The following is a 25,326-nucleotide window of genomic DNA, read 5'->3' on the forward strand; positions in this document are numbered from 1 at the left end:
CCCCCCCCCCCCCCTGGAGCTATTGCAGTAGGCGATTCCTGTGGCGGTACTCGACGCTACAGCTGCTGCTGCTGCCTTCAATACGTCGCGACGCGTCGCATCACGATTGCTGGTACACCGCGACGACATCATTCGTCGAAATCAAGCATTTAAGTTAAGTCAAAGACTTTTAAAATATTTATTAACTGCTGCTAACAAACTAAAAGATATGGAAAGTAGTGTACATTTCAGAAGGGAACCGGTCTCTGACCAAGAATCCTCAGGATCAGGAATTGAGTTTAATGAGGATGGTTCCATTAATCCCTCAAATATTGAACTAGAACGTAATTTGTTACCAGTAAATTATGACTTTAATTTAAATGAGAGTGCAGGGATGCAATCAATAAGTGAAATAGAAGTCAAAAGGGAGCCAGTAGAGTTGCTAACTTTGTCAGGTAGTGAAACTGAGCTCAATATATCTCCAGCTCAGTCAAGTCAAGAGATACAAAGTATCAAGGTAGAAGCTCCGGATTGGATGCAAATACTGTTTGCCAAACTCGAATCAAACCAAAATAAAATTGAGGCTAAAATTGAAAATAGTAATAAAGAGTTGGAGAATAAAATTGAGGTTAGTAATAAAGGGTTGGAAAATAAAATTGAGGCTAAAATTGAGGCTAAAATTGAGGATAGTAATAAAGAACTAAAAGAAGAACTGCAATCAAAATGGAATAGTTTGAATTATAAGATAGATGCTATTCATCATGACATTCAAGTAAAAGTAGGGCAACAGTTAACTAAAATGCATAGTACTTTCAAATGTGAAATAGATCAAATTCAAAAAAATTATCAAGAGGCAGATGAACTTTTGGAAGTGAGGTTGTCCGAAAGATTGAGCAACGAGTCCAAACTTAGCTCTGACAAAGTTAAAGAGGTACAAATTAAAGTAGATACTTGTCAGAAAAACATTGAGAAAGTAAAAGAAACCTGTACCGAAATTCGTGGTGCAGTGGAACAAAGATGTTCTGCCAGGATAGAAGCAGTAGAGTCACAAGTAGAGGAATTAAATACTAACATTGCTAACCTAGAAAATAGAGTAACCTCTGTTAATTCTAGTCATTCTACTGTACAGCATGTGACTTCAGTTGACGCCGCTTTTATAGGGTGTCGACAGTTTTTGCGCTTTGATCCTGATAAGTACATTCACCCTCTTGAATTTTGGAATGACTTTGAGGATGTTCTCCCCAACACTTGGTCAGAAAGAGAAAAAATTTCATTTATAAGAAGTCATTTGTCAGGTGATGCTTTGCGATGGTCAGCGGATGTAATGATCAAATGTAAAACTTTATCTGAATTTAAGTCTGCATTTCTCAACGAATACTGGTCACATAACAAACAAAATGATGTGTTAAGGGAATTCTGGAGTGGTAAGAAGTTTTTCCTAGGGCGTGAATCAGTAAAGGATTTCGCTAGGAAGTGGGTTTCAAGACTGTCACATTTGACAGAAAAGATGAAGCCAGATATGATCATTATGGGTTTAGAAGGTAAGCTGCCATGGTACTGGCAGAAGAGGATCATTTCCGCCCCTAGAGATAATATAGACAAATTTATTGAATATCTGGAAAGAGTGGAAAGAGTAGCTGCTGCTGAGGAGCAGGTGCAGCAGAATAACAAATCTTCTAACAATCACGTACAAAATAATGGAAACGTGAACGTTAGAAATATGGAAGTTAGGCACACCAAAACAAACTATCGAAACCAAAGCCGTGGCAGAGGAAGAGGGGGTAGATACTCACCACGCTTTCGTAACAACTACTATGACGAAAGTGGAGAAGTAAATACTATGCCATTAAGACAAGAAGGGAGTCATGATGCTACTATATCTAGTGGTGTCACAGATGAACACAACAGGCCGCGTGTGGGAAACTAAATCCCGTCTATGAGGAAACTGGTGCTCACCAGGCGGTAACAGTAACACAGCCAGTAACGGAAACACAGACAATCAGCCAACATACACAGACAGACAACATGGATGACGAAATAAATACAGATAATACCAGTGATGTGTTAAGCCACTCTCACAAAATAGTGGATAGTATTTTGGATACACTAGAAAAATGGGTCAAGGAAGAACAGGAACTCAAGGTAGATAATGGGGAAGAAATAGATAATGGGTTTGAGTCTGATGGGAATAATGATGAAGTAAAAGCTTACATCTTCGATGAAAATGGCAATCTAAAAGCTGAAGTAGAAGTAGCAGAAGTAGAATCAGTACTGCAAAACTTTAGAGAGGAGGAAATGATGAATGAAGGGGGTAGAAATAGTAACGAGGTGAAAGAATCTAGTAGCTGTGTAAACGTGCCACAAATGGTTGAAGGTGACGACATTCTTATGAACAGCAATATTGCGCAGGGACGCAGTTGCTCAGAGGTAGAGGATAGTTTGGCTGATGTGCAGCCAACAAAAGTAGAAAAAGTCGTCAGATGCTTCGATTTAAAGTTAGTGGACAGATTAGAGAAAGCAGCTAAGATTATAGAGCATGATGAGCCCCAGGATGTAAATGTAAATGTAATTGCAACTGATCAGAATTACTTTAGCTGGAAGAACATAGAACGAGATTTATTAGACGAGGTGTGTGAGCAACCTGTTCAATGTAAAATAACTCACCCTGTTATCAAAGTAAACATATCAGGAGTCACTGTGCGTTGTCTGCTTGACAGTGGCAGTGAAGCAAGTGCTTTATCACAAACATTTTTTGACACCATACCCAATAAAGAGAAGTTAACAGTTATGAAAGTAAGTGGCTTAAAGATTATAGGTGCTACTGGAAAAGTCTCTAGACCAGTTCAACACGAAGCTTTGATACCCATTGGTATAAATGACGTAGTAATAGATCATCCTTGTTTGATTGTGCTAGGCTTAAGTGTTGATATGTTGATTGGTACTGATTTCTTATCAAAGTACCAGGGAAAGATCAATTTTGATCAGAACAACTTAATTTTAACTTTACCTGACTCTAAAGTGATAAGAGAGTCTTTTATAGGAAGTCATATAGGCGGTAGTAATGAAACTTGGGAACTGCCTATTAGAGTAATAAAGAATAAAGGATACTTGCAGGAAAATTTGGTTTTCAGTGAGAATGAGGAAAGTGCTAAGGTTGAAGAGAGACACATCCTAAAGGAAATAGAGGAAAAGGTACAATCAACAAAGCAAATTGCTGACGAACAAAGATCAGAGTTAAAGAGTGTGTTAACTAAGCATAGTAATGTATTCTCAAACGCACCTGGTGAAGTTAAAGGTTATGAATGCCATTTGAATATCAAGCCTCGGAAGGTATTTTTTAAGAAGCCTTATCCAATACATGTTGCAAGGAAACAAGCAGTGCGAAATGAAATTAAACGTATGTTGGCATGGGGGGTCATAGAGCAAGCAATTAGTGAATACAATAGTCCTCTTGTTGTAGTGCCTAAGCGTGATGGAAGTGTTAGATTAGTATTGGATGCACGCTGGTTAAATGAAATTGTCATCAGAGAAAGTGATCGTCCTCAAAATATGGATGAGTTAATTCAAAAGTTCCGAGGGGTTAAGTACTTTACTTCCATGGACATACCATGTGGTTACTGGAATTTGCCGCTGGCTAAGGAATCACGTAAGTATACAGCATTTTTGTATGAAGGAGTATGCTACCAGTATAAAGTAGTTCCGTTCGGATTGAATATTTCAGTGTGTGCCTTTGTAAGAGTTATGGCTCATGTATTAGGACAGGAATTATTAGATCAAGTAACCATTTACGTAGACGATATTCTGTTGGCAACTCCCACATGGGAAGAACATATCAGTCTGTTGGACAGGGTACTAGAAGCTCTTGAAAATGGAGGTATGAAATTAAAGTTAGAAAAGACTGAATGTGTAAAGGACAGAATAAAATTCCTGGGCCATGAAATTAGCAGAGAGGGTATATTACCTGATCCATCCAAATTATCATGTATTGAAAAGTTTGAAGCGCCCCGAAATAAAAAGCAACTCAGGTCAATGTTCGGTTTGTTTGGATTCTACCGACGTTTTGTTAAAGATCATTTATTTAATGATCCATGTTTACTCAACCTGCTAAAAAAGAATACCCCATGGGTTTGGACTCCAGAATGCCAGTCTGCTTTTGAGGGATTAAAAGATTGTTTGATTAATAGTCCGCTCTTGCACCATCCCGATTTTACAAGACCCTTTTGCATGTCAGTGGATGCAAGTGGTTATGGGATTGCTGTAGAATTGTTTCAGCTAGAAACAGAAGGCGACCAGGAGGTTCATAAAACTATTGCTTTTGCAAGTCGTTCATTACAATCTGCTGAGCGAAATTATGCTATCTCAGAATTAGAGGCACTAGCCATAGTATTTGGTATGCAGAAGTTTGAGCACTATTTGTTAGGACAGAAGGTAATTATCTATAGTGATCACAAAGCACTTACATTTTTGAAGACTTGTAAACTAAGGCATCCAAGGTAGACAAGGTGGGCCATGTACCTTCAGCAGTTTGATCTTGAAATTAATTATATACAGGGAAAGAGCAATTTGGTAGCAGATGGGCTATCAAGAAGTGCTGAATTATGGAATGAATCAGAACTTCCTTTGGCAGAAAGGAATGAGGTAAGTATGTTGACAGTACATGAGCTCAGAGAGGAGAGTGCCTTAAAGAAAGTATTTAAGAATTTAAGACGAGAACAGAATGAGGATGATCAATTGAAGCTAGTTAAAAGCTATTTAGGGGACCCTAATTATCCAAAGGTAGCACAATATTACTGTCTACACAAAGGAATTTTGTTCCGTAGGAGGAAGGTAACTTTAGCAGAATGGAAAGTGTGTTTTCCTTCACAGCACGTAGATCTGCTAATAGATTATGTACATCTAAGGTATGGTCATTATGGTACAAAAAAGTGCATTGCTAAACTAAATGAGAAAGTCATCTTTGATAACATGCATCGTAGAGTTGCAGAAAGGTTAGCATCCTGTGTTATTTGTCTAAAGGTAAGAGCAGTAAATAAAATAGTGCAAGGGGATATGCATCACGTAGACCCAAGTGAACCCTTAGAGTTATGTGCAGTTGATCTTTTTGGACCTCTCCCGACATCTAAAGGAGGATGTACGCATGTTTTTGTGGTGATTGATGGGTTTAGTAAATATGTTAAACTGTATCCGATTAAGAGAGCCAATGCCAAAACACTTGTAGATAAATTGGAGAAAGATTATTTTGAGAAAATTGGCAAGCCAAAGAACCTATTGTCAGATAATGGTCCTCAATTTGTATCAGAAAAATTTAAGTTGTGTCTTGAAAGGAGCGGAACTCGGCATATAAGGATTTCAGCATACTTTCCGCAAGGAAATATGAGTGAAAGGGTTATGCGAGAACTGAATAGACTATGTAGAACCTACTGTGCTAGGAAGCATTCAACATGGGCTGATCATATTAAGTATTTTGAAGAGATAATTAATAATCTGAAACACGATGCCACAGGTTTTGCTCCATGTGAGCTGATGTTCAATCAGGAACCACATAATATCATTCCGAGTATGATTGACTTTCCAGTTCTAAGTCAGAGTACATTGGATGAGAAGAAAGCACAGGCCAGGGCAAATATACGCAAAAGAGCTTTAGATAGGAAAAAGAGGCATGATGCAAGGGCTTCCCCCACTAGTTTTAAAATTGGTGAGCTAGTGCTGGTCAAAACAAAAGAAAAATCAAAGAAAATTTCTGCAGAAACTAAAAAGTTTATGCATGTATATCATGGACCATTTAGAATAGTAAGTAAACCTCATGCAAATGCCTATCGTTTGGAATATCCAAAGAGTAAGAGAGAACTAGGTCTAAGAAATATTGTGGATCTAAAGGAATTTAAAATTAACAGTAATTAATTACTGTAGGGAGTCTGCCACTCTTTGGCGGATACACGGTTTGGCGTACCGTGCAGTCCCAGCTGGGTGAAACTATATTTCCTTTTCAAGTTTCATTCCCTTCTTCTGGTCTATCATAACAGGTAAGAATCACATATGTCTTCATGTTGTATATATGCTATTAGGTTTTAAGTATTCTTAGTAAGGATCTACCTAGTGTATGGCAAAACAAAAGTCTGAGTACCAATAAGAGGCAAACATGGCTAAAATAAATAAATTAAAATATTTCATGTAATTGTAAAGGGTTAGAAACTACAACTAAGAGAGACACTTTGCAGTATACGAAGTATGGTATGAATATGAATAATCCATGAGATTATGCAGAAGGTAGTATGTTGCTAGAAATAAGGTTGTCTGAAGGAAAACAGCGTAAGAAGGTAATGCTCATAGAGGCAAGCAATGGCGTTTTAGAATTAAATAAATGGAGATGTGTGGAAGTGGTGTGAGGATCGCACCAAATATATAGAAACAGGACGTCAATAGGCTGACAAAAGGAAAAGGGAGAAAGAAGTGGAGAAATGAAGTATTTTGAATCTGGAAGAAAAGGGAGAAAATGAATAAGGTGAAGAAGTGAAGTAAGTAAATTGAAGTAAATGATGTAGGATTAAAGAATAATTCCCTCACGTCTCGTGAAATGGTGAAAAACGCTAAATCTTGCTTGAGGCAAATAAATAGTTAAACAGACAACAGAAACACACAAATATTGGAAAATGCAGAAATTTGGAATCGGTATACTGAAAATAACTAATTTCTTTAGTAATTCATACAATAAAGCAAAGTGCTGGTCAGCAAATGACTTCTTTGATGAACTAATCCATACGATAATTAAGCCAGAGTACATTAAAACTAAAAGGTTACTCAATTTTCTAAGTTGAAGCAAGATCTTAATATATTAATTTGCTAAAAGAATTTTCACTATTTAGGAACCTAAAAGATTATTTATGAAAGAAGAGAGTAGGAGCTATTGTATCAGATACGACTTAGTGCTAAATGTCTTTCTGACAACTTCACAATTAGTAAAATAGTGCCAGAATATAAACTATAAAATGTACTTTGTCCTACCTTAGATATAAGTTGAAAACAGAAACTTAGACTGTATTGTCTGTTTCTCAGGGACATGCAGGCTGCATGAATGACTGACAACAAGCGGTAGGGAGATTGGAAGTAGAGACGCAAACCACAGTGAATACAATTTCCTCCCACAATTTTGTCAATCAGTGAAATTAAATGAGTGTAACAATAGGACACCCACCACAGTGCCGAGTATTATAGTAAAAGAAAAATGTGAGTGCGTTGCAGTGATAAAAGTCGTGTGTATTTTCTTTTTCAGGAAGAGACTGATTTTAAAGAAAAAAAAATAACTATTTTGTAACCATTGTAAAATTTATATTTCCATGTAAATGTATGTAAATAATTTGTGAATGTCTTCTGTACTAGGTTTTCTATGTGTATATGAGTATGGTTATTTTGTGTATGTAGTAATAAGGAATTTCCTAAGAAGAAGCAACTTAAGTTGAAAGAGGTATACTAAAGTAATCCATCGCTTGTTTGTTCTTTTAGAAATTTAATTTTGTTCAAAAATAGATTTTCACGAAAATTAAAAAGGGGGTGATGAAGCAAAGCAAGCGCTGTATCATGTATAAGATACAGAGGCGAGCGAGTGCACGGGACTTACCCTAGTTCACTGCTAGTAGCGTCACGTCATCGTAACGCGCCTGCATATAGTATTGCACCACATTTAACATAAAAGTAAAAATTAAGATTTGTGTGTAAAACTTTGTTAAAGTATAGTTCTATGTAATAATGTTTCAGGTAACAAATCTTAATGTTATAAAATTAGTAGTTTACGTAAAATTCACGTTTTGAAAGAAAAATAGGAGGCGCTAAATAATGACGCTAGGAAGCCAAAATTTGGTGAGAAGGTGCAGTAAGAAGTCATTAATGAGTGGTGCTGGTTTCCAAAACCATAAAACTAAAATTGACTCCAGAATCCGCATTTTTCGGAAAAATCAGAGGCGCGAAATAATAGAGCTACAATATTGAAAATTGGTAGGATGCTTCAGTTCACCCTAATAATAATAATGGAAATACCACAATCAGTTACCTCTTCTAGTTTTTTAGTAATTTAGTAAAAACTACTTTTGTGAGTAAAATGTACATAAGCATTATAGATTAAGTACTTTAAATTTTAATGATAAAACAAATTCTTTAAGACCAATGATCAGATAGGACAATTAACAAAGCTACACCAAGTTTTAGTCTTGTAGCATAATTAACAGCTGATACAAGTCTTGATAAAGCTATGGTTCAGAGGTAACAATCTACCGTTAGTTCCATTGTAAAAATTCTAGAGACTAAAGTTTTAATTTTAGCGGGCTGAGATTTTCTACGTGCTTCTGTACTGCTCAGATGTATGTATACAAAAATTGAGAAGTTTGTAAAGCTATTATTAAATGTGATATTTAAGATTATGTGCCTGAGATAGCGACCATTTGGAGGCTGCAGGCATCTGCATAGGAACGGAAAGAACAGATGCTCTCTTGGCGGTACGCGCCGGAGCTATATAAAAAGAGCGGCAGAGGCAGTAGCAAGCTCACTCCGCATTAGACCAACGCCTAGTCCACGCGAGCTTAACGTCCGATCGCGCCTCGCCTCGGGTGACGTCATAGCGGGCTGTGACATGCGCGTACTTAGCAATGTAAACGGACATTGAAAATCGTGAGGACTGTACACCGTCCTGGATCGTTTAGACTTCGGTAACAAACTGTTATTGTGCCGTCCGTGTGAAGTATAATTCCGCGTGGCAAGTGGTGACTAACTCCACTTTTAAGGCGAGCATTAATTTTTTTTTAACATTATTGCGAACTATTAATAGAGCACCGTTAGTTAGAGTAATGAACTATTCGGGAGGAACTTGCTGTAGAAGTCGCCTCTGAACTATTAAACGATTGGCTGAATTAACAATATTTAATGTCTTTAGCATTTTCAGAAGTTTCGAGTAATTTGTGTGAGCCTTTAAGATAATAAAATCTTGTTTGGAACTTTAAATTTTATTGAAGCAGCCCTAATCCCGTGAAGAACTATGGATATTTTTCGTTTAGCTGGGCTGTACAGGAATGTGGCCGTGCAGACTGGGAACTAAGGTCAGTAAGTTTCCCTTCGCTTTCTGACTGGCCACCAAATTAGTTGCCAGGCTCGCGTGATTTAAGGTGGCAATGTTCAACTCTCATTCAACATTAAACAACGACTTCTTCGCCGTCCCACATATGTTGCATCGGCAATAGTCTGTTACGTGAAATGAACATTCAAACAACTCATTCGACAACTTCTTCGCCGCCCCACACTAGCATTGGCTATGACGAATAATCGAATGATATATACTTGGTAATTTTCTACAAGAATGTCCCGCCTGAAGTGAATATACAGTTAGCAGACGGGGGAACTTAAGGTATGTGTGACTCACAAAGTTTTGTGGAATGATTTTACATTTTCTAGTTGTCGTGGTGTCGTATAGTTATGAGATTCTAACTGTGAAGACAGAGGAACGAGAAAGGCTGAACTGTTTTGGGATATCTTTACGAGCGTTCCTGAAAAGGAAATTGACTGATAAGACTGCAAATAAGGAAATCGTTAAAAGACTAGGGACAGACTATATTATGGACACCACTGAAAAAGCAAGAGTTTCCTGGTTTTGACATGTATTGAGACATAAGGGGCTCCTAAAATTCTCATGAGAGACGTATGACCATCTATACTTTTATAGAAAGACAACTCGTTGTTTAACTTTGTTATCAAAAATAACGAAACGTACTTGAACGATTGACCTCCTTTGTTTACACGATACTGCACTGTACCTACATTTCAACAAACATAAGCTATAATTTTTTAATATATAATAAAAATGTATAAATAATTTATGCTAGGGAAACGTTGCTACCACAAAACTTAAAAAGGTCTTCAGCGATTTACTTCAGTTTTTGCAGGATGCTGTATTACAATTCATACAGATTTAGCCAATATATTTTCATAACAACAGGATACCATTTTTCTATTAAAACGTACTGCGGAAACAAGTTACTGTGCTATGATAATGTGCAGGTTCGTTTCATTTCTCGCAGCCAGTTTGAACTAACATAGCAGAGCATTTAAATCACTAAACAAATTGTTTGTTCCATACATATTCTTTCTCATTATATACTTTCAATCGTTTACACGAAACGCTTTTCAGAGAAAAGAGTAAAGCTGTATTTATGCCTTATCGGCATATTAGTAGAATACTACCACAGAATCTGAATTTTCAAAAAAAGCAAACAAGGCCCAAGGTCAGCGAGGGGTAGTAGATGGAAAGAGGGGGGGGGGGGGGGGAGAAACTGGACATAGAGAATGGGCTGGCGGAGATGAAGAGAGAGGATGGAAGGAGGAGATCGACAGAGAGGGTGAGCAGGAAAACATGCAAAGAGAGACGGAGCAAGATGAAGAGGTGGACATAGAGGGACAGTGGACACAGGGAGAGAGGAGAAGGAGATATGGACGTACATCAAATTCCTATACATATTTATCAATTATGAAGCATTACGGAGTTCGATAGTGGGAATATAAGTGCAGGAACACCTTTAATGAAAACCATGAATCAAGCTGTAACATACACCGAAGCGCCAATGAAACTCTTATAGGCATGTGTATTCCAATACAGAGATATGTAAACGGGCAGAATGCGGTGCTGCAGTCGATAACGCCTATATAAGATAACAACTGTCTGACGCAGTCGTTAGGTCGGTTATAGTAGGTTATTAAGATTTAAGTGAGTTTTAATGTTGTGTCATAGTCGGCGCGCGAACGATGGGACACAGCATCTACGAGGTATTGATGAAGTTGTGATTTTCCCGTACGATCGTTTCACGAGTGTACCGTGAATATCAGGAATCCTTTGAAACCAAAATCTCTTAAACTATTGCTGCAGGAAAAAGATCCTACAAGAACGGGACCAACGACGACTTAAGAGAATAGTTTAACGTGACAGAAGAGCAACCCTTTCGCGACTTGCGGCAGATCACAGTTCTTGGCCATCAACAAGTGTTCGCGTGCGAACCATTTAACGAAACATCATCGATGTGGACTGTCCGCCCCGATAGCTGAGTGGTCAGCGTGACGGATTGACTATCAACGGGCCCGGGTTCGATTCCCGTATGGGTCGGGGATTTTCTCCGCTCAGGGACTTGTCTACATCATATTTTCATCCCTACCCAACGCGCAGGTTGCCCAATGTGGTGTCGATTGTAACAAGACCTGCACCAAGGCGGCTGCCCGGAAGGAGCCTCCCGGCCAATGACACCAAGCCCTCACGTCCATTTTTCCATTGATATGTGCTGTCGAAGTCGAAGGCCCACTCGTGTACCCTTGATGGCAGCATGACACAAAGCTTTCGGCCTCGCCTGTACCCGTCGACACAAACATTAGACTGTTGATGACTGGACACATGCTGCCTAGTCGGACGAGTCTCGTTTCAAATTGTATCGAGTGGACGGACGTGTACGGGTCTGGGGACAACCTCATGAGTCCATGGACCATGCTTGTCAGCTGGTGACTGTTGAAGCTGGCGGAGGCCCTGTAATGGCGTGGGGCCTCACAATTGGAGTGATATGGAACCCCTGATATGTCTAGATACGACTCTGACAGGTGACACGTACGTTAGCATCCTGTGTGATCACCTGCATCCATTCATGTCCAATGTGCGTCCCGACGGACATGGGCAATTCCAGCAAGACAATGCGACGCCCCATACTTACTGAACTGCTACACAGTGGTTCCCGAAACAATTTCCTGAGTTTAAACATTCCGCTGGCCACCAAACGCCCCAGACATTAACATTATTGATCATTTCTGGGATGCCTTGCAACGTCATGTTTAGAAGACATATCCACCTCCTCGTACTCTTACGGATTTTTGGAAAGCCAGTACTACTTGAGACATTGTGCGAGTCCATGCCACGTCGTGTTGCAGTACTTCTGCTTGTCCGCGGGGACCGTCCACGATATTGGGCAGCTGTACCAATTTCTTTGGCTCTTCATTGTATGTAAGCTAGAGCTCCTGCACGGAAACGAAACATAGTGCGGAAAGACACGAAGAGAGAAGTAAAGCTGTCAACCAATCCTAGGACTGAGAAAGAATAAAAAGAGCCCTTTGTACTTTCTAAAGAAGGAGAAAGAAAAGTCAGCCTGAAACTTCTTGGCACATTAAAGCTGTGTGCCGGAGCGAGACTTGAAATCGGGGGTTTTGCCTTTCGCGGGCAAGTGATTTAGCAACGCTCGCTCCGTCACTCACTTTTAATGTGCTGGAAGTTTCATATTAGCGCACACTCCGCTGCATAGTGAAAATCTCATTCTAAAAGTCATCCTGTTTACTATAATTTAATAGAGAGCTGTCACCGGCTTTATACATCTGTTAATAAGTGATATGGCTGATGTTACGTAACTGTGGAGACATAATATCAACCTGCATGCATACTTTACATGCGCATTTGGTGCAATTCGTAAATTACCCTCATGAGCCCGACGAAAATCCATTGGAAAAGTAAATAGGAGAAGGAACCTGTAAAAGTAGATTTTGCTGATGTATTAAATATTCGTTTCCTTGCCTGTGAGAATATGGCGTCGCTGTTATTGTAGCGACTTTCCGGTGACTGCTGCATGAAGTTGAGGAGCGGAAGAGAGTCCCAGATGAAGGCCACGATAGCGTAGTCGACGCAGAGCACCAGAGTGAGAAGGCGTGCGTGCCTCGCAGCTCCGGAGTAGATGCGCTCCTCCCATTCGTTCTGTCAACAGAACGAGCTTTTTTTGTCATATGATAATAGTTCTGTGCATTTTTCTTCAATTCACAGCGACTTTTTAGCACCTAGTAGGCAAAATTGACCTAATTTTTTTCAGCGTTAAAAAAAAATGGTTCAAATGGCTCTGAGCACTATGGGACTTAACATCTGTGGTCATGTCCCCTAGAACTTAGAACTGCTTAAACATAACTAACCTAAGGACATCACACAACACCCAGTCATTACGAGGCAGAGAAAATCCCTGACCCCGCCGGGAATCGAACCCGAGCGTGTGAAGCGAGAACGCTACCGCACGACCACGAGCTGCGGACCAGTGTAAATCGTTTCCGTACTAACGCACAAGAACATGTACGGTATTTCGCTTCCACACAATAATTACATACACACTGGTCACCCGCCAGTAGTTGCACGTGTATTATTACCACCCTGTGTATGATACTAGTCACTCCATGAGGGCATAGAAGAGGATTTAGGTGCGGCATACGTGGATAAGAAAGGAAAGGAACTCGACCTGCTTGAGGAACTTGAAACAGCATCCACCAGGCTTCGATAATGTATTTAGTATACAAACTGACGAAAACGGTACTGCCTTCTTCAATGGCTTTTTAGATCTTTTTTAAGGTTGGAGTTACTAAGACGAAGTGATCGATTTGGCATGGAACACCATTGTTACGGTAGGAGCTATGGAATTTTGTGGAACTGCAGACGGTTCAGTGCAGTGTGTACGGCTCTGCACACATGTTTACGAAGAAGTGGTGCGAAGAGAGACAGGCGATGCGCCTGGTGTTCAAATGTTCAAATGTATGTGAATTTCTAAGGCACCAAACTACTGAGGTCATCGGTCCCTAGACTTACACTCTACTTAAACTAACTGATTCTACGAACAACACACACACACACACACACACACCCATTCCCGAGGGAGGACTCGAACCTCCGGCGGGAGGGGCCGCGCATTCCGTGACATGACGCCCTAGACCACGCGGCCACTCTGGGCTGCTGCGCCTGGTGTCTACGGGCTTATGGAAGAAACGATTTTCTGTACACATGGATAAGCGGAGCACAATACCTGATATTGTCTTTTTCATATTTTGACCTTGAGAGTTTTTGAAGTGCGTTACATGTAGCATTGACTTTGACAGACGAATGATGTGGCCTTGACTCCTGAAACAAGTTACTGTGGATTATCTTCCCGTTATCAGTGGTTGTAGTCTAAAATATATGTTTATTTATATATATTTACTTACGTAAACTGATATGATTAGGGCCGTCAGGCCACCTCTTACATCGGATCAGGGTTTCACATGTACAGTACTTACTTTTCACCGTCGTTCCCTGAAAAAATAAGAAGTGTGCTATGACAAATATTATTAAATGATTTGAATGTCTGAAATGGCAGTATCAGTATATGATACTGACTGTGAAATAATAAGGCTAACAATCGCAGTCCTTGTACAGCTCCATTCATTCCCACAATAGTAGCACATTGGTCCTGACAGAGATCAAAAGAATTTATAGGTGTCTCTGCTAGAGTGTCTCACTATCTATTGAATACTTTCTTACTATCAATCGCTGCATCTACTGTTTTCAACTGTTTATGTCATTCAGAAATAATTTTTTATTAAAAAAGTTTTTAACAGGTAATTATTCTCACCTAGTAAGGCATGTGGTCGACCTTCAATCATGGTATTTTACCATCCTGGCACGGTCGCCATTCTCTAACATTCTCTGTGGTTTCTGTTTTTTCTAAGTCGTGCCTCCCTGCCACTTTCGCGCAACGAGTCTCTGAGCGTGTTTTTTAGGGAATTGACTAGTTGGAACCTGGGACCTGTTACTGGTAAGGACACGCCACATCACACATGACATGTAGAGTTCAGAAGAGTTCAGTGAGACTAGTGATGATATAACCAAATACTTATTGATTTCAACGTCAGCTCCACTGCACTCCCTGTAAAAGAATCTTAATGCTAACTAAATTTTGTGGAAGGGGTTCAAGGCTTTCCTATTTTTAGTTAGTTGGTAAAATAACGTCAAAAAAGGACTTAGGTTTACCACTGGAAATTTTATTCTACTAACAAAATATTGTTTATAAATTGCACTATTGATAAAAGGAAAAGTTTTAACATAGGATGATAAAAACGAACTGCATTCAACAAAACTGTGAACGAATATTCCCTGAATAGGTTTCCAAGTTCTACAATGGATCGAAGAAAGACCTATGCCATATCACATTTATAATCGAGTTTTAAATTAAGTTTCACAAAAGAGAAAACTATCAAGATGATCTACAGTGACCCTCAATTATCTTTAATTACATATCTAACTTGGCGTAAATTACAGTGGCTAATGTGGCTTCTCAATAATTATATAACAGAAAAATCATCGCATTTCAGATTTTAACTTACGTAGCAACTGTGAATACCATGAGCTTCAACTGACGATCGACACTAATATTACGCAAAACGGGGTGTAACAGATGAGACTTCTACAGTTCTGAGTGAAGCCTTATGCGCTGAAAAATGTGGCATCGCGTGCATTCATTCCCTTGTTGATGTTCGTCTGGGGGCGGTGGCTGGCGCAGCTCCATCGAGCTCACCGTCTCGAAAGCAACTCTTCTCCTAACTTCTCCTTACTACAATTACCGAAGTTGGTGTAAAAAAAATAACTATCTGGCTGTGTTTTCATCTGACCAATCAGTGTCTCAATGTTAACCCTAAGCTCTACCTACAAAAATTTTGTCTATCCAACCAGAAACGTTATACTTTTCGTCGTGGCGCAATGTTTTTAAGGTTTTCAATGTAACAGAGGCACGAAAAGGTCTCACGCTAAAACTTGCAGCTGTTGTGGCCTCTTTTAGAGTTGTCGTAAGATCTATACTGTTCTCCTGGAAGGCTCTATCTTTTAACATAGGCTGGGTGTGGTCCTGTCGGTTACTTTTAGTGGTGGGGCAATGTTTTTAATGGTTGCAACGTAACAGAGAAGCAAAAAAGTCTCACGCTAGAACCTGCAGCTGGTGTGTTATCATAAGATCTATACTGTTCTTCTGGAGGGCTCTAGATTCTAACATGGGCTGGAGGGTGGTCTTGGAGGTTAGCTGACGACGTGGGTGTCTGTCCCTTATCGTAGGGCCTTTTAGATTAACACGGTTCTGCTCTTGGCTTCTGTTCTCGTTTCTCCCCTCAGAACTGTGTCTGTCTCATGGTGGGAAGGTATGACATGGATTTAGGCATTCTTGTGTTAGTCTGCGGTATTCACGATTTTTTCTGAATTATATTTCAAACTACTGGATTTGCTTATCATGTCATGGTTTTTATGGAAGGTGGTGGATTTGCCTAATACCTTACATATCACCACCCATCGAACTGAATTTTTGCACTGAAGTTATGCAATGATTGAATCGTTGTCTAAGTCAGTCAAAAATTACTTCTTTATCTAAATTTTGTTGCCTACTGTTCAGCCACGTTATTCTGGTTCAATGCTAGTTTCTATTACTAATTTATATTTTTATATTCTCCACATTATTCTCAAAAATACGTTTATATTGACAAGAGAAGAATATTTTTATTCTATTAAAATTGTTATATTTTAATTATTTTGTTTGTTTATTTAAGTGGGATGTTTGGTTTTTAAGCAATTTGCTATCGAGAGTGAGGAATCTTTCACAACGATTTACTTAGAAACAATTTTTTTTAGAAATGTAGTAATTAAGTAAAATCTCTTCCTAACACATTTTCTAAATATCATGTACAGGTAAAATGTTTTTCTTTCTAGACACTCATTTGAACATTGTTACACTAACAAATAAGAATTATTTCCAAGAATTGCTTTGACAAAGAAATATACATACACAAGTATTGAGATATTATCCTAACAAATGGTACAGATGTTAAAAGAAAGGGAAAACACCCAACAAGATAATTTTTTATTCTTTGTTTTTATAAGGGGAAAATAAGTAAAATATAATTATTCTTATATTTTTATGAGGAGAAAATGAGTGGCATATAGTTTTAGTGTTTATTATGCCTTACTTTTGTTCCTTATATACTGTCCATTTCAGAACTAATGACTTATTTTTATCGACAGTATTTTTTCCTTAAGTCCATAGTTGATGACTGTTATTTTGTAGTTTATTAACTGTCTGGTGTGCTTAACTTGTTTAGTTTCTCACACATTTCTTTTGCACAATTCCTACATTACATAATTTGATTTCACACATTCACCCAATCGTATGATTGTTTAAACATGAGGTTGGCGAATGTTATTGCACTAAGTTGATGGACTTCAGCGAGATGGATGTGGGCAAGTATGTGATGTACAGCTTTGTTCGTCATTCCTTGTTGGCTTTGTAACAGTTTGTTGCTGTTGTGGAGGTCCCATAATGGAATGGAGCTGAGAGTGCAGAATCTCGTGGTTTAATGGCTTTGTATGCGTTAAAGTCATAGTTATGTGTCGCTGAAAGCGGTCGTTTTTCATTGTAATACTTCGCAGACGACTAGTTATCAAGAAGATAGGGATTTGGGAAGGTATGTCGTCTATTCTTCACCCATCTTCTTTCTTGGTCTCAATCTTGCGACTCTTCAACTTCTGTTCTCCCTGCCTTTTCTTTGCTTCTTACTTGCTTCTTGGTTCTTCTCTGGGCAGGATATGGCAATATTAATTGATAACTAGTCGCTTTGAAGTTTTCCTCTTAGTAACAGTTTGATAAATTGTTTGGGCGTGTCATTTTTGACTTTGTGGAAGTTTTCTTCAGTTTCGGGGATCAGCGTACTGTTTAATAGCAAATAGTGTGACTTTAACACTTTTTTTTTTTTGCCAGTGGTGGCTTGCCCAAACGGTCTTCTCGTCGGGTGGTTTTTTGCTAGCTCCGCTTAGTCAGGGCGTTCTGAGACCCTTCTGGCGTTCAGTGTCCTGTTGTGTCTCTGTAGGGTTCCACCACTGTGTGGGTCCATGTTCTGTCCCGGCAGGGTTCCACTCAGCGGCCAGATTTACTGTCCACCTCACCTACAAGGGCCTTGACGCTTCTGCCTAGTAGGAATCGTGTCTTGCTAATTATGTCCTCTTCTTTCTTGATACTTCTCATGCTGCAACTTGTGGGTCGTTGCATGTGGTCTTTGCTGGAGTTTTTACAATGGTTCTTACAACAAGTTTTACTTATAATCATCTAACATATGTCTAGTACCTACATTGTTTTACACGTTCTTAAAAAGTTTTACAAATTTTGGCGCCCTTTCCATGTTACAATTCTAAGATATTTTGAGACTTAACTTCTACAAGAATACTCAAATTCGTTTTTTATTTTTGTGTAGTGTTATGGTGTATAGCATTTTAGTATTTCATACTGTTAGACTACCTACGCTTTATCCCTTCACCTTAATCTATGGTACTATTGGTATTGTTTTTGTTTTTATTGAAACTACTTTTTTTTCCCTCCTTTCCTCTCTCTTCATTCTTCTTTCTCCAGAGATCTTTTCTGCAACATAATCTTGAAATATTGTGCTGATTATTTACCCGTAATAAAATTAATCTTCAACCGTGCATTGAAAGTGTTTAAAACAGCCAGCCTTAGGTAAAAATGCCTCTGCTTTATCTCGTAAAATACCCTCCAATTCTCTTACTATGTTCCGAAATACCTTGCCTTTCTTGCAATTTTTCGTCGATTTCTTTATGGACTTCTATCATCAGTTGAGGCGATTCCACCTTTTGTGCATACCATTCTAATTTTTCATCCTCTTTATCTCACATCATTCTTAATTGTCTGTTTATAACTGGTATTTCTTCTAATTTTAGCTTTCGGTCAAAGTGAAGTGTGACATGCCCGAATGTTACGCTACCTTTCCCCATATCTATTATCGCTTGTCTCTCATTTTAAAAATCTGCACTTATAATCAAATCTACAGTTAGTTTAGGTATAATCACAAAGTTGGCTTCGACCTTTTGATCTTGACACGAAAGAGTTAACCTTGTTTGTCTCATAACTTCCGCAGAATTGTTTCTAATAGGACCTCTTACTTTAATCTTACGTGTTTTCAGAACTGGTAATTCCTCATTGGTCTTACACTGCATGAATAAATTTTCTGAGATCGCTGTCAGTGCACTTCCACTATCAATTACAATATTGGCTGGGATATGCTTTACCATGGCCTTCGCAATTGGTTGAATTTGAAAGCGTTGGTTCTGTTCTTCTTCTTCTTGCATTAACGAATCCTCCACTGAATCATACATGCGTCTTTTCAGGAATATCCCTTGTGAATTCGAACTTTCTGTAGGATAAGCTTCGACTGCTACTTCTCTCTCTTTTATTTCCTCTTCTCTATTTCTTCCTTCATTTACGCTTTCCTCAACATCCTCTACTTTTTCCTCATCCTCGTCTATCTTCTTCTTCTTCATCACTAGTTCCACATAATCGCATCTAAGTGCTCTAATGATCGCTTCATAGCTTCGTTCATTATATACGTTTGGTTGTGTGCCCCTTAGATTTTCAACTTCAGTCAACTGCGCATTATCCTCATTCAATTCGCTTTCCCTGATTTGCATCTCAAATAGCTCTGCAATACTCATTACTTCGTCTTTTCTCCTATTTTCGTTGTGCATGCCTCTGGTAATTCATCTTCCTCGTCAGTATTCTCCCAATTAATTTCGTCCCAACACAATATTGTTATTTTCATGTCTTCGTTTTCATCTGGTCCCTGCGGTTTTGTTTCTTCTTTCTTCTCTTCTCGTGATAAGGTATTTACTTCTCTGTTCAGGTTGCTGCAATTGTTCTGGGTCGGTGCGGCATTCCCTCTGGCATGGGCGCTTAGCTGTCAATTCGAACGTTTTTCGGGGTTTGGTGGTCGTACCTCCACCCCTTCCATCCATATTCTCTTTTCTTGTTCAGCTTGTTGATAGTGGTTCCTTTGTTGATAATTTGTCGGTCTATTGGTTCTCCAGTACCCGTTCCGGTTGTCGCTATTTCCTCTGTAATAGTTGTGGCCATTCCTGGGTGTATTATAGTTATTGCCATATTCTTTTCTAAATACATAACCGGTTCTTGTGTCGTTTCTTAGTCCGAAGTTATCACGTGGTTCGTAATTATTGTTTCTTCGCACTGTATCTTGTGGATTCCACTGCTTTTTGCCTTCGTTTTCATGTGCGCTTCGTCTTTTTCTTGCGTCATCTTCCGAAAATATGAACTCTAGTTCCCTTAGAATACCTTTAAATGCTTCGACGTCATTGCTTCCGCGACCTACTAATGATTGCTGATATTTCAATGGTAAGTTCATCGCGGATAATTTAATCAACTCTCCGTCACTGTATGGTACATCTATGCATTGATTTTTCTCTGCCATTAATTCGAAAAATTTCACGGGACTGTTCTCTCCTGAATTTTCAAAATATGGGTTGTGTAATAATTCGTACTTCACTCTGTTCTGTGCTTCGCTGAAATCTTCGTACGATCGACATGTCGCTGCCACATTATGCATGGTTTCTGCGGCTGTTCCTGGCATGTGTACACATATAAATTCTAATTTGTGTGCTAGGGTCCTGTGTTCTGGTAATCCTACTCGGAACTGATCAATAAATTTCATGGGTATAATGAGTTTCCTTCTCGAAAGTTTTGAAATTTTCTGACTGTGAGGAAATGATCGTTGTCGTACTTCGTCAGAGCTCCATATGAAATTCGCGATTCTTCTCTTATTTTGTTTCTGATCATTTCTTTCCGGTTGTGGTAGATCCATTGGATATTGTCCACTGTAACTTTCGAGTACTCGCGGTGCAGACTCTCTGATTTCGCAAATGTTACTTTCCGCCTGTGATTGGAATCGCAAATGCATGATATCTTAGTTAATTGCTTGTTTTGCTGGTGCTGCTACAGATACGGATGTGGTTGCAGACTCTGCTTGTTCGATCCTGTTCTCTACGCTCTTCAATGATTTGCAACAACTCTGTTCGCAATTTCTGAAATTGTCGCTTCGTTTGGGCTTCTATTTTGACTATGCGGTTATCATATCTTTTCAGCGCTGGTTTTCTGAAACGTTTGTGTAACACACTGTTTTCAACAATTTCACGCGCTGTACCTGCTGCTTGTCTAGTAATTACGTTTATCTGTTTCTCTAGTTTCTTGATTTCTCCCTAGGTGTTGATCTCGTCCTGTATGTCATTACGCAATGTTTGTACGTCTACTTGTAGCTCGTCAATGTCTATTCTCAATTGATTGTGACCTGTTATTACAATTCCTGTCAGTTCTCGAGATTCTTTTGCCTCGTCTTCAATACGACTTAGGTGTAATTGTATTTTTTTGTTTTGTTCTTTAATCTCACGCATTTGTCTGGACGTTTCTGCAATCTGAATTTGAATTTGGTTCTTTATGTCTTTATTTTGCCTTGTCATGGTGTCCGTAATTTGTTGTAATAATTCTGCCAGATTGGTGGGTCCTATTGCGTTTCCTTCCGACGTCCTACGCTCTGTGTTTTCGCCCAAGTGTTGGTTCGCAACCGATTGCATTGAACTGTGCTGTGACACGTTTCTGCTCGCAATCCTTGTACTCTGTGGTGATGGAGCTCTGATTACTTGTACTATGGGTTCTACGTATTCAAGACGCATGTTAGAATCCTCATCGGCTGTGTCTCTACTTTCCTGCTTCTCTGTCGTATGCTGAATTACGTTTTCTATGCCTTGACGTTCATTATGGTGCGTTATATGTCCTATTTCTCGCGATATTGCATCGTCTGTTGTACGGTCCTTTATTCTCTGTTCATTTTCATGCTGGGTCTCTACCTCAATTCGGTCAAGGTCTCGATCTGCCATTGCTAATCTTTCCGAATCCCTTATTTTCTGTTTTAAAAGCAATTCACGCGCCCTACTTCGAGTCAACATGCGCTCATATGATCTCACGCGTTTCATAAACTTTTTGTTCACACGACTTGACACTTCTTATACCCAAGACTAACAATCCATTCACTTACCTGTTGGGTCAGAACCACCTTGTCAACGATGTATCCGCCACCTGTGCGCTTGCATTGAGGAGAAAACATAATTCTAACCAATTTTAAAATTCATAACTTAATTATGCTATCGTCCCTGCTAGGGTGTCTCACTTTCTATTGAATACTTTCTTACTATCAATAGCTGCAGCTACTGTTTTCAACTGTTTATGCCATAAAAAAAATTTTTTACGATAATTTTCAACAGCTTATTTTTCTGACCTAGTAAGGCATGTGGTCGATCTTCAATCATGGTATTTTACCATCGTAGCTCGATCGCCATTCTCTAACATTCTCCGTGGTTTCTGTTTTTTCTAAGTCGTGTCTCCCTGCCACTTTCGCGCAACGAATCTCTGAGAGGGTTTTTTTAGGGAATTGACTAGTTGGAACCTGGGACCTGTTGCGGGTAAGGAGACGCCAGACCAAACATGACATGTAGAGTACAGAGGAGTTCAGAGAGACTAGCGATGATATAACCAAATACTGAATAATTTCAGCGTCAGCTCCACTGCACTCCCTGTAAAAGTATCTTAATGCTAACTAAAGTTAGTGGATTCCTATTTTTAGTTAGCAGGTAAAATAACGTCGAAAAAGCACTTAGGTTTACCATTGGAAATTTTATTCTATTCACAAAACATTGTTTATAAATTGCACTATTGATAAAAGGATAAGTTTTAATACAGGATGATAAAAACCAACTGCATTCAACAAAAATGTGAACGAATTTTCCCTGAATGGGTTTCCAAGTTTTACAATGGATCGAAGGAAGACCTATGCCACATGACATCTATAATCTCAGTTTAAATTACGTTTCTCAAAAGAGAATACTATCAAGATGATCTACAGTGACCCTCAATTATCTTTAATTACATATCTAACTTGTCGTAAATTACAGTGGCTAATGTGGCTTCTCAATAATTATATAACAGAAAAATCATCGCGTTTCAGATTTTAACTTACGTAGCAACTGTGAATACAATGAGCTTTAATTGACGATCGACACTAGTATTACGTAAAACGGGGGTGTAACAGATGAGACTTCTGCAGTTCTGTGTGAAGCCTCATGCGCTGAAAAATGTGGCATTGCCTGCGTTCATTACCTTGTTGGTGTTCGTCAGGGGGCGGCGGCCGGCGCAGCTCCATCCAGCTCGCCGTCTCCAAAGCAACTCTTCTCCTAAGTTCTCGTTACTACAATTTACCGAAGTTGGTTTAAAAAAAAAAATCTGGTTGTGTTGACATCTGACCAATCACTCTCTCGATGTTAACCTTAAGCTCCACCTACAAAAATTCTGTCTATCCAATGAGAAACGTTATGCTTTTCGTGGTGAGGCAATGTTTTTAAGGTTTACAATGTAACAGAGACGTGAAAAAGTCTCAGTCTAAAACTTGCAGCTGGTGTGGCCCTTTTAGTGTTATCGTAAGATCTATACTGTTCATCTGGAGTGCTCCAGCTTTTAACTTTTAACATGGGCTGGGGGGTGGTCATGGAAGTTAGTTGGCGACGTTGGTGTCTGTCCCTTATCGTAGGGCCTTCTACCTTAACACGGTTCTGCTCTTGGCTTCTGTTCTCGTTTCTCCCCTCGGAACTGCGTCTGTCTCGCGGTGGGAAGGTATGACATGCTTTTTAGCATTATTGTGGTGTTCCATTTGCTCACTCATTATTCGTATTACTTTGGTTTATTTAATGTCACGATTCATTCGGATCTATGTGACATACTACTGGATTTGCTTATCATGTCAGGGTTTTTATGGAAGGTGTTGGATTTGCCTGACATCTTACAATTACAGACAGAAGGAACACAGGCATTCATAACCATTTCCAGCCACCGTGAGATTCTCTGCGAAAGGTCTTGCACAATACCATTGTTGTAGTAAGTAAGTGGAAGGTTTAGTGTTTGTACAAGTCTATTTTTCACTTCAAGAGGGAAGAGCTTTTTACACTTGTGTAGGACGTGGAGCGAAGCTAACGGCTTCTTCAACATTGCAGTTTCGTTCTCAGTCCAATTTTAATATTCATCTAATATGATTCCCAGGCTGTTTTCTCAGAGGGAGAAGTGGGCACGTGTTTCCATTTTAGGGTTAAAGATGGTAGAGGTTCCAGATATTTCGGGATAATGAACCTGGAATCACCAGCCAGTGGCGCTTAGGTTTTGGATACATTTTGTTTTAACCCTATGTAATGCGCCCATTTTGATAATACACACAGCTCGGCACTGATGTTCTCGATTACTGTCTTCAGGTTTAGTGGTTTTACACTTAGGTATAACGGGTTGCCATCAGCATACAGAAGAGTATAGGTCCTAATAACTAACCCTGGGTGTCACTTGATATCGCCTAGGTCCATTGAGACTTTATTGTGCCGGAGATGACGCACTGCTGGCGATACATGAGGTATGACAGAAACCATTGTGCTGCACTTGTCGAGAAATTTAGGCGGCTAAGTTTGGCAAGCAAGTGTTGAAGACGACGGCAGTGTCAAACGCTTTGCTGCAGTCTGTGAAGGACGTTATACTTGCCTCTTATACATCCGTAGCAAGCTTCGAGTCATCTGTTAGCCTCATTGAGGCCGATGTTGTGCTGGGATGTTTACGGAATCATGACTGGTATTCGTGTACTAGGTTGTTTGCTGCCAGGCATTTTGATAGCTGGTCTTGGAATATATGCTAAGCCTTAGACAGCGAAAGGAGAATGCAAATAGGCCGGTATTCGGAGGGCGCTGTGGCAGCGTCCTATTTAGGTAATAGCCTAGCTCTTTTTTCCAGGCCTCAGGAAAACACTTCTAATTAAGGAGTAATTGTAGACGTTTGTTATAGTGGTCAGTAGCGGGCTAGTAATACGCTTTATCATTTCGATGCTGATCTGATATATATGACAGCTTTTTGACGGTGTTATAAGTCACACACATAAGATGCAATTATTTGTGGATACAGTTGTTTACCCGCATTAAATAATCTCAAATGGTTTAAAGGGCTCTGACCACTATGGGACTTAACTGCTGCGGTCATCAGTCCCCTAGAACTTAGAACTACATATACCTAACTAACCTAAGGGCATCACACACATCCCTGGCCGAGGCAGGATTCGAACCAACGACCGTAGCGGTCGCGCGGTTTTAGACTGTAGCGCCTAGAACCTCTCGGCCAGTTAAATAAACTACTAGTCTCTTCTCTATTTGTGCTTAAACTGTAATTGCAGGTAATCTGAAGAATCGTTTCAGTTGTGTGGCTGTGACAATGGAACCAGCTGAAGGTTTTACTCTACCTATACCAAGACAACGCAGGTTTTCCCGCAGGACAACTGGTCTATTTCTATAGTCGATTAATGTATAGACATGCCTGAGTCTAACATTTCTCACAGATTGATCAGCTCTGTTCCTCTTCTCCTTGTACTTATGATTTTCACGTGCGGGGAGTAAATTGTACGTGCGATATGCAGTGTCTCTGAGATTCGTGAGCTTATTTAGATCTTCATTTAGTCGAGATGCAGGTTTCCTTCTTTTCTTCCCGGTGATTAGGATGGCACTGGCTGACATAGATAATTTTTTTTAGTCGATTGTTTATTGTCAAAAGAGTCGCAGTTTCTTTAAATAAATAGTCAAATGTAAGTTTGAGTAGGTTT

General features: G+C 39.4%; 1 protein-coding gene across 1 annotated transcript in view; it reads right to left on the reverse strand.

The window, feature by feature from the left end:
* The window catches only part of LOC126272977 (odorant receptor 43a-like), a 194,062-nt gene that overhangs the window by 157,654 nt on the left and 11,082 nt on the right, over positions 1-25,326 (reverse strand). The window contains exon 2 of the mRNA XM_049976317.1: positions 12,554-12,730. Coding sequence (XP_049832274.1) covers positions 12,554-12,730 — 177 coding nt within the window. The remainder of the gene's footprint in view (positions 1-12,553; positions 12,731-25,326) is intronic.

The sequence above is a fragment of the Schistocerca gregaria genome, chromosome 5, assembly GCF_023897955.1.
Source record: "Schistocerca gregaria isolate iqSchGreg1 chromosome 5, iqSchGreg1.2, whole genome shotgun sequence".
Lineage (NCBI taxonomy): Eukaryota > Metazoa > Arthropoda > Insecta > Orthoptera > Acrididae > Schistocerca > Schistocerca gregaria.